This window comes from Sander vitreus, chromosome 24 (assembly GCF_031162955.1).
Source record: "Sander vitreus isolate 19-12246 chromosome 24, sanVit1, whole genome shotgun sequence".
Taxonomy (NCBI): domain Eukaryota; kingdom Metazoa; phylum Chordata; class Actinopteri; order Perciformes; family Percidae; genus Sander; species Sander vitreus.
In genome coordinates, this window is record NC_135878.1 from 502,501 (window position 1) to 512,500 (window position 10,000).

The following is a 10,000-nucleotide window of genomic DNA, read 5'->3' on the forward strand; positions in this document are numbered from 1 at the left end:
TTAGGCTACATCTGTTACTGAAAGCTACCTACCTAACTATCTGCAAAGCAACCCCAGAGTTTTCAAACCAAAACGGGGGCAGCAGTGTTTCCAAATGTCTCCGTTTTAGGGGCTCGGAAACGCCGGAGTAGTGGGACGCCAGAAGTAAACCTAGCAAAAGATATTAGTTTTTAAACCCAAACAAAACGTAATAGTGTAGATGTAGCCTGACTTACATAACAACACAAACACACATAAGGGATTGCTGGCCTCTCCAGCTGAGAGCTTGCATAACATGACATGAATCTGAGCGACACGTCCAGATGTGCGCAGAGGCAAAGAAACAGGATGACAGTACAGCTGCTGCTGCTACTGCTGTTGCTGCTGCTGTTTTTGGGTTATTTCCAGCATGAAAAGCAGGCTGAATGAGTCACAGAGTGCCAGTCAATTCAGGGAAAATGGAAATGAGCAAAGTAGCAGCGAGTCACTGTTACGACTCTTTTGTGTTATGTAGCTTTGACAGCTGTGCAGCCACAGAGCACATTCACTCAACTAGACTGTGCTTTTGTATCTAAATCCTTTGTTACTCCGCAAAATATAATAAATGATTCTACAAAACCTGCCTCAAGCCAAACCCCTTTCATTTTAGTCGACATTTTACAGAGATATCTGAAACTGAAAACTGAACATTTTGGTTTTAATCTTGATTGAATACAGAGAAAGTCTATTATTAGCAGCAATAACTTGACATTTTCTGTGTGGTAAGGGCAGAAATCCTCTTAAAAGCATCAATGCTGACCTTTAAAGCTGCCTTTTTCAGCTTGTTTTTCTCCTCTTTTGGTCAAAATAAAAACGGTGTCTCTGCCTGGCACATCTGTGCATCACAGTGCAGGTTGTTTACAGCATATAGATGTTTGTAAACAAAGGCGACTAGCACACAAACTGAGCAGCTTCAAGTCTGGGTCTAAACAGAGTCAGGTACGACACAAACACACGACAAGATCCTTCTACAAGCCCTTCATCATCATCATCATGGGATCTAAAAACTTGACTTCTCAGCTAATCAGATAAAACGTCTTGAGAAGCGAACGACAACCGTGTGACACGCTCTCAGTACCTTTACATTTCCACTGTTTTTAATCTGCTCTCTGGTATATTGTTTATCTTAATCTTTAATATCTGTTTGTGCCTGACCTCTGTGCAATGTTGCAAGATTTTTGCATTAATGTGATGAAGTGGTATATTGTTACAGGTTCAAATTCAGTACATGTTTATTAGGATTATGTTTTTAAACTGCTAAAAGGTGATAGTCAAAAATACTAGAGAAACCATACACTTAAACAGGAATTTGACACATTTAACAGACCATTTGACACGCTGTATTTATGTGGATTTGCAGGTATTTAAGATGTAAAATGACACCCAGGATTACCCTGAAACCCACCCACTGTCCTACCTTCAATCGCGATGACATGCTCCCGGATCTGGTTCTGCAGCAGCGGCTCCTCCACACGCTCCAGCAGCTCGTAGATGGAGTAGATGTTGGGATGGACGGACTCAAACCTCTGGATCTCGGATCGGATGGCGGCCGAGTTGGCGAGGTGCTGCTGGTAGTTCATCACTGCAACTTGGGGGTTCTTTTCAGCCGATCAGACGATGGTGTTGGTTGGGAAGTGGAGGGAGAGGAAGGTGAAAGCTGTGGGGAACAAGCTCAGGGAAGCCTTAAATCATGCTTTTCTCCAACGCACCCTGGTGAACGTAACACATCAGTTTATCAGGTATATAATTGGTTTAAATCAAAAAGTAGGTAGAGTCTTTCCTGCTTAAAAAAACACAGCTGATCCTCCTCTACATGCCTGGAAATTTTAATACAAGATATATTCCCAGTGTTTTTTAGCGACCAGACTGCTGCTACTGGCCGGTGAAGGCAGCTGTTCCCCGGGGTGTCCCGGTGACAGATGTGCGGCAGGCTGAGCAACGCTTCCCCATATCCTTACAGTCCATGTAGGATTAAAATGACACTTTCTCGGGTTTAGGTGGATTTACAAGAGCTTTCAGCGTCACTTACATTCATAAATTGACCAGACGACAAGGATAAAAACGGCCTTGTTGCTAGGTGGCTAAAGCTAACTAGCTGTAGCTTCCAACAGGAGGGAGGAGGAAAAACTCGCCGTTCTTCAGGCTTTAAAGTCCGCTTTACATAACGACTAACTTGGGAGTTAATGCCTCAGAAAGGGCACGAAACAACCATTAAAAAATATGAATTAAAACAGCAGCTGTTGGCAGTGAGGCTGCTTGATATACACAGTTCGTGGAGGGGTAGTTAGGATGTTCCCGTCCGTTGTTTTGTCTCCGGGACCAGCAGCTGCGCAGGAATAACCTTCAGTCCACTTTAAACTTAACCCCAACCGACACGCGCACCCTAAAATGTATCCAGGTGCTGTTTACAGACACGTTTTTCACAGGTAAGTCCTGCACACGGCGCCCAAACATTCCGCCTTTCCCCCTTCCCGTGTTGCTGCGAGGTCCATCCCGTGTAGAGCCACAGTATCCCGGCCGGGGACGTCATTACGCTCCGGTGTGTTTCAAGGGACGCATGCTTAACAACACGGGTTCCGGTTAGCATTTTCAAAATAAAAGGCGCCACTGAAATAGCAGTGCAGGAAAGCATATTTCCTCAAACAGTGCCTGAAATGGGCCAGTACTGAGTACCGATACTTCTGATTTTTGTCCACATAGTACCCTTACTTCTAAATGTTACTAAGACTTGTTAAAAGACACAGGTACAACACACACACACACACACACACACAGTACAACACACACACTCACAGAGACACACACACACACTCACAGAGACACACACACACTCACAGAGACACACACACACACACACACACACACACACAGGTACAACACACACACTCACAGAGACACACACAGACAGACACACAAACAGACACACACACACACTCACAGAGACACACACTCACAGAGACACAAACAGACACACACACACACACACACACACACTCACTCACAGAGAGACACACACACTCTCACAGACACACACTCACACTCACACACACTCCCTCCCTCCATCCATCCTTCCTCTTTCCCTGGCTCCCTCCCTCCCTCCTGCCTCCCTCCCTCTTCCCTCCTCCCTCCCTCCCCTCTCCCTCCTCCCTCTCTCCCTCCCTCCCCTTCTTGCTTTTCCAACCATTTGAACAAATGTCTGTGGGACTTCTTACCTTAGATCCTCTGGTAGATCAGTCTCGGTTATTCCTCAGTCAAACCTTAAAACTAAAGTGGTCAGGTTGTTTCTGCTCGGCCCGTCAGCGGTGGAACAACCTGCCCGAGGACATCAGGAAGCTAACACCCCGTCTTCTTTTAAGTCTCTTTACAAAAACTCACCATTTCAGACTTGCTTTTTACTGATTTTACTATTTGTTTGTTTATTATCTGTCATGTTGTTTGTTGTTGAGAAGATCGGTACCAACCAGTACAATGTAAAGTACAACATAAAAACACTGGCAGGCACTTTGCATGAAGTTTTACAGGTTTTAAATGCAGGAGTTGTACATGTAACAGATATTTCTACACTGTTGTATTACTACTTTTACTAATAGAAAAGATCTGAGTACTTCTTCCAACTCTGACTATATTTCTGTGACACCAAACTCAGGTCATTTTTCTGAGTTTTTAGTGAAACTGGATACTTTACTTTCTTCAGTCATTTTATATTTTTCATTTGTAGTTGTCATACTTTAAGTACATTTAGTTGCCAATACTAGTGTTTTATTTGTCAACATTTCTGATGCTTTTATTTTGAAAATCAAACCTTTATTGCGTTGTTTCTCTAACGGCTGCAAGCTTGATGTAGCGACCTTCAGGAAGACACTTACTGCGTGGAGGCTGCGCAAAAATGACTTAAAAACATAGTGTACATCTCTTATTTCTTAATTTGACTGCAGCATTTATTATCTTTAGGGCCCCTTCAAAATAAAATAGCAAAGAATCACCCAGTAGAACATAACGCACATGTTTATTTGCTATATTTACAAGCACATATTTGTAACAAATCCCTTCGTCATAAAGCCCAGCCTGTAGTACTGCTTGGTATTTGTCCTTTGCGTGCAAATACCTCTTTCATAGAGTCTCTTTGAGAGCTCATCCGGCACTATTGTGTTGATGCTGGTATTTTCTCTCCGTCCAGCAGTAAAGCGTGCACAATGCTGCTCTTTTTCTTCCCACCGCTCGTCGCCTTGATGCAGCATTCGTGTTCCCCCAACATGAAGTGCGTCTCTGTGCCGTCTTCTACAAACTCCCCCTGTAAAAAGGCCACGAAAACACACTCAGTTTGAGGACTTCATCTGCAGGCAAGGCAGTTATCTTTTTACTATTTATGATACATTTCTGCTGATATATATATTTTTTATTTCAGCTCTTGGTCAAACTGGGACTCCATGTTTTTAAAGACTTTTATTCTGTCAGTTTGATCTTCTCACTTAATCTCTATAGACTATTTATTTTAACTGTCCAGCTGTCAAAATCTAGATGACAGAGAAGAGGAGGTTAATGTCTGTCGCCTCTCAGGCAACAGACTCTCTGATAGGCAGCTGAGGTATCTGCAGCCTAAGAGAAAGACTCCTCTGACTTTATATATATATATATATATATATATATATATATATATATATATATATATATATATATATATATATATATATATATATGTTAAGCTTACTATCAAATACAATAAAAAAAACTGTTGTTAGACTCTCATAGAAGTTTAAATCAACAGCAACAATCGTAATATTTATGTTTATATTATCATATTATTATTGAAACTGCTTTAAAGTTTTGGGGCTCAAAGTATTTGTCAAGTCTTTTCACCTTTGTGTCCATTTTCTGCCCGTTGCACCAAATATCCATGGTGTCCTTTTCTGTTGGAAAAAAGAACAACAGTATATTTCTACAGTATACAAAGTATCTCAAATTGTCATGCAGTACATGTATGTTTTTGTAATAAATAACTTCCATAAATGGGAAAAATGGCTCTGTCCCTGGACATGAACACAGGTTTAATTGGGGTCAGCCCAATGGTCCCACAGCCCTATGTTCCCACAGCCCAATGGTCCCACAGCCCTATGTTCATACAGCCCAATGGTCCCACAGCCCTATGGTCCCACAGCCCTATGGTCCCACAGCCCAAATGGTCCCACAGCCCAAATGGTCCCACAGCCCAAATGGTCCCACAGCCCAATGGTCCCACAGCCCAATGGTCCCACAGCCCAAATGGTCCCACAGCCCTATGGTCCCACAGCCCTATGGTCCCACAGCCCTATGGTCCCACAGCCCTATGGTCCCACAGCCCTATGGTCCCACAGCCCTATGGTCCCACAGCCCAATGGTCCCACAGCCCTATGGTCCCACAGCCCTATGGTCCCACAGCCCTATGGTCCCACAGCCCTATGGTCCCACAGCCCAATGGTCCCACAGCCCAATGGTCCCACAGCCCAATGGTCCCACAGCCCAATGGTCCCACAGCTCTATGTTCCCACAGCTCTATGGTCCCACAGCTCTATGGTCCCACAGCCCAATGGTCCCACAGTCCTATGTTCCCACAGCCCTATGTTCATACAGCCCTATGTTCATACAGCCCTATGTTCCCACAGCCCAATGGTCCCACAGCCCAATGGTCCCACAGCCCTATGGTCCCACAGCCCAATGTTCCCCACAGCCCTATGTTCCCACAGCCCTATGTTCCCACAGCCCTATGTTCCCACAGCCCTAAATGTTCCCACAGCCCATATGGTCATCACAGCCCTATGTTCCCACAGCCCTATGTTCCCACAGCCCTATGTTCCCACAGCCCTATGTTCCCACAGCCCTATGTTCCCACAGCCCAATGGTCCCACAGCCCTATGGTTCCCACAGCCCAATGGTCCCACAGCCCTATGGTCCCACAGCCCAATGGTCCCACAGCCCTATGGTGTCCACAGCCCTATGTTCTGCACATAGGGGCTGTGGGAACATAGGCACACTCCCATTTAGTCAAGCTGGGTTTTTGCAGGTTGACATGTTCCTAAAATACTCACACTGAGCAGATTAAACAGCAGTTACATCACTCACCCAGCACCACCCTGCAGTCCTCTCCCTTCACTTTGAGCAGCCATGTTTTGGACGTCTTGGCTCTGTTGTCAATAAACTTCTGCAGACTCTTGCCATCCACCTCCAGCGTGTACTCGTAGGCAAAGCCGCCGACCGCCTCAATGAATATGGTGGCTTTGGTGTTGGAGCTCCCCACGGTGAAGGTTTCCTTTCCAACCAGCTTGAACAGCCAGTCTTTTCTGACGACTACCTGTTTTGAAAATGTTCATGACAGACAGATAACACGCAAAAACTGGTGATCAGTGGTGGAGTCTGTGACTGTAGATGCTGTTTACAAAAGGTATTGACTGGACATGTGTTAACACTCTTTTTTTGGGGATTTTCCGCCTTTATTTGATAGGACAGCTAGGTGAGAAAGGGGGGAGAGAGGGGGAAGACATGCAGGAAATCGTCACAGGTCAGATTCTAACCCTGGACCTCTGAATCGAGGCATAAACCTCTCAGTATATGTGCGCCTGCTCTACCACTGAACCAACCCGGCCACAGATGTGTTAACACTATTGATTTTTCTTTTTAATTTATTTAAAATCTTAAGAAAATTATGTAATAAGAAGTACAATATTTCCCTCTAAGATGTAGTGGAGTAGAAGTATAAAGTAACAGAAAATGGAAATACTCAAATAAAGTACCTCAAATATTACTTTTTTTATTAATTTGCCTCAGATATGTTTAAGGAATATTTCCAAATTTTGAGAAATACACTCAACTACCTTGGCTTTCTTACTGAGAGTCACATCAGAAGATCGGACCTCATATTTGAGAGTACAATGTAAAGTACAGCATAACACTGGCAGGTGGAATTTGCATAGAGGTTTAAAAAATGGAGGATATTTACTTGTAACTGAGTATTTCTAAACTGTGGTAGTACTAGCTTTATCTAAGTAAAAGATCTGAATACTTCTTACATGTATACCTGACATGTTTCAGTTAAAATAATGAATACTTTTGCTTCCTCAGGTTTCTAATAAGTCTCCCAAACAAATACAAAACTCTTTGATGTACAATCACAAGCAGACTTAATTTCAAGAGGTTGTGAAGATACCTAAACATGGACTTACCTTCCCGTTGACGTACACAATGCGTTTCCCCGTGGTGGTACCATGAGCGAACTCAATCTTGTACACGTTGTCGCTCAGCGCTACGTCCCAAGTCGCCACCAGATCTCCACCCAACATCTCTGACACACCACAGGACCCTCTCCTGACGATCACTCTGTCATCTACACGGCTGGAAGAAGCCAGTTTGAGCTCGCTGTGTGCGGAGGACTGTCGGCTCAGCAGCAGGTGTATTACTGTAAGAGGCTTACAGGCGTGAGCTCACTTTAAACTGACACAGAGATAATTAGGACAAGCTTTGTATCTGTGGTTAGTGTGAGTAAGCCAAATCACCTCCTTCTTTATACAGAAATTGTGAATTAAGGTAGTTGTTCTGACCTTTGACCTCTGAGATTGTCCTCACCAAAAGAAAATGCTGGAGTTCAGCGGCAGCACAGGAACTGGGGACTGTAGTGTTGTGGCAAAATATGACAACGTGTATCAATGTCATATAAATAGGAGACGTCAATGTGTCTGCCTGGTGGGAGTCACAGACTCTCTCTCTCCCGGTGCTTCCCACGGCTGCCGGCTACACAGAGACTCTCCCCCCTTTGTGCAGCTACTTGTGACTCTCCCCCACTGAACAGAACTACAGCGTGGGAGACCGGGAGCTGTTGGCCGTGAAGTTGGCCCTGGAGGAGCGACGGCACTGGCTGGAGGGCGCCGAGCACCCCTTCCTGGTCTGGACCGACCACAAAAACCTCTCCTACATACAGAATACCCAGAGACTCCTGCCAGGCACGGTGGGGCCTGTTCTTCAACCGGTTTAAATTTCACCCTGTCATACCGCCCAGGATCCCGCAACGTCAAACCTGACGCCCTGTCCCGTCTCCACTCCTCTGAGGACCCGGCTGACCAGCCTGACCCCATCCTTCCCCGTTCCTGCCTTGTCGCCTCCCTGGTCTGGGAGGTTGAGTCCGCCGTCCGCCGTGCTCAGTCCACAGATCCAGACCCTGGTATCGGTCCCCCGAACGAACCAAATTCAGCTGTCATCCGGGAACTGCCAGGACCCTGTTCCTGCTCCGCCAGCGATTCTGGCGGTCCCCCCTGGACAAGGACTGCCGGGATTTTGTGGCGGCTTGTGAGGTGTGCGCCCGCTCCAAAGCATCCCGTCAGCCGCCCGCCGGTCTGCTCCACCCCATTCCAGTCCCCGGTCGGCCCTAGTCTCACATTGCCCTGGACTTTGTCACTGGCTTGCCCAACTCCCATGCCAATACGGTCAAATCAGTCAGTCAATCTGTAAAAAATTTAAAAATGTCATTCCTCTGCCCAAACTACCCTCATCCATGGAAACTGCTCGCCTGTTGGTCCACCACGTTTTCCGCCTCCATGGTATTCCCCTGGACATTGTCTCCGACCGGGAACCCCAGTTCACTTCACAGGTCTGGAAATCCTTCTGCCAAGCTCTCGGCGCCTATGTCAGCCTGTCATCTGGTTACCACCCTCAGACCAACGGGCAGACCGAGCGGGCGAATCAGGACCTGGGGGTGGCTCTTAGGTGTGTGGCGTACCGTAACCCTGCGTCATGGAGATCCCACCTCCCATGGGTCGAGTATGCCCATAACTCCCTCGTCAGCGCTGCCACTGGGATGTCGCCCTTCATGTGTGCCATGGGCTTCCAGCCTCGACTGTTCCCAGCCCTGGAGAAGGAGGTGGCAGTCCCGTCTGTTCGGATCCATCTGCGGCGGTGTCGACAAGTTTGGAGGGAGGCCAGGGCTGCTCTTCAGCGCACAGCTTCCCGGAATAAGCGTCTGGCAGACCACCACCGGACTCCTGCTCCTGTCTACTGGCCTGGCCAGAAGGTGTGGCTTTCCTCCCGGGACCTCCCTCTCCAGACCTCCTCCAAAAAGCTCACTCCCCGGTTTGTAGGACCGTACACCATCAAAACCATCCTGAATCCCACCGCCGGTCAAACTCAGGCTCCCGCCTCACCTCAAGATACATCCTGTCTTTCACGTCTCCTAGCTCAAACCGGTCTCCACCAGCCCTCTCTCCGCCCCAGTGGCAGCGCCTCCTCCTCCTCGGATCATCGACGGCCATCCGACCTATACGGTACGCCGCCTCCTGGACGTGCAGCGTAGGGGCCGGGGCTACCGGTACCTTGCAGATCCTAGATGACACCCTCATAGAGGACTTCTACAGGGCCCACCCGGACAAGCCTGGTGGTCCGCTCGGAGGCGTCCATTGAGGAGGGGGTACTCACTATCCTAGTTTCTGCCCTGAGTTCTTTGGTTCAGGTTCCTTGTTAAATAAATTAGTTACGTTTGGAGCCTTGCATTTGAGTCCGATCTGTTCAACTGTAACAGTCTGTCTTGGCATAATATAAGACGCTGCAGAACAAAGAAATCTTTAGAAAGATATGTCCGGACCTTGCTCGGGCTTTCCTGTGTGATGATTTACTTTCGTGCACATTAAAGCTCTTTTTCTCATCTGACTCCATCAACTTCTGTGTATATCCTTTTACGACTTTTTTAATCTTGTTGTATTTTAAACAAAAAAGAAGAGTAATCGCGAAGATACAGCAAGCATTGGAGTCTGCGCCGTTATCTGGGTTTGAGCCGCGGACATTTAAAATTTACTTCTACAGCAGCAGCAGAGGAACTGGTGATAGTGAGAGCACAGAAACTGGAGACTGTAGCAGTACAGGAACTGGCAATGGAGACAGCACCGTTTCATAAACCAACTCAAAGTTATAACAAAAACAAGGGAGATCATACGTATTTAAGAATTCAATTTAAAAAAAAATTGTTGAA

General features: G+C 46.5%; 2 protein-coding genes across 2 annotated transcripts in view; both read right to left on the minus strand.

The window, feature by feature from the left end:
* The window catches only part of agap1 (ArfGAP with GTPase domain, ankyrin repeat and PH domain 1), a 201,394-nt gene extending 198,867 nt beyond the window's left edge, over nucleotides 1–2,527 (minus strand). The window contains exon 1 of the mRNA XM_078243660.1: nucleotides 1,436–2,527. Coding sequence (XP_078099786.1) covers nucleotides 1,436–1,598 — 163 coding nt within the window. The 5' untranslated portion in view covers nucleotides 1,599–2,527. The remainder of the gene's footprint in view (nucleotides 1–1,435) is intronic.
* A 1,527-nt stretch (nucleotides 2,528–4,054) lies between these two features.
* On the minus strand, nucleotides 4,055–7,921 carry LOC144512893 (fas apoptotic inhibitory molecule 1-like). The gene is made up of 4 exons (XM_078243861.1): nucleotides 7,212–7,921; nucleotides 6,115–6,343; nucleotides 4,876–4,925; nucleotides 4,055–4,309 (listed from the first exon to the last, which is right to left on the minus strand). The coding sequence occupies exons 1-4, from the start codon at nucleotides 7,326–7,328 to the stop codon at nucleotides 4,160–4,162; spliced, it is 546 nt and encodes a 181-aa protein (XP_078099987.1). The 5' UTR covers nucleotides 7,329–7,921; the 3' UTR covers nucleotides 4,055–4,159.
* Nucleotides 7,922–10,000: the final 2,079 nt, after the last annotated feature.

What these genes read in the sequence shown, in the direction of transcription:
- LOC144512893 (XM_078243861.1), bottom strand. Translation starts at nt 7,328, where the DNA reads ATGTTGGGTGGAGATCTGGTGGCGACTTGGGACGTAGCGCTGAGCGAC. An exon ending in TTGTGTACGTCAACGGGAAG is followed by an intron (nt 6,344 to 7,211) that starts GTAAGTCCATGT and finishes TTTTCAAAACAG; the next exon opens with GTAGTCGTCAGAAAAGACTG. An exon ending in GGACTGCAGGGTGGTGCTGG is followed by an intron (nt 4,926 to 6,114) that starts GTGAGTGATGTA and finishes TTTTTCCAACAG; the next exon opens with AAAAGGACACCATGGATATT.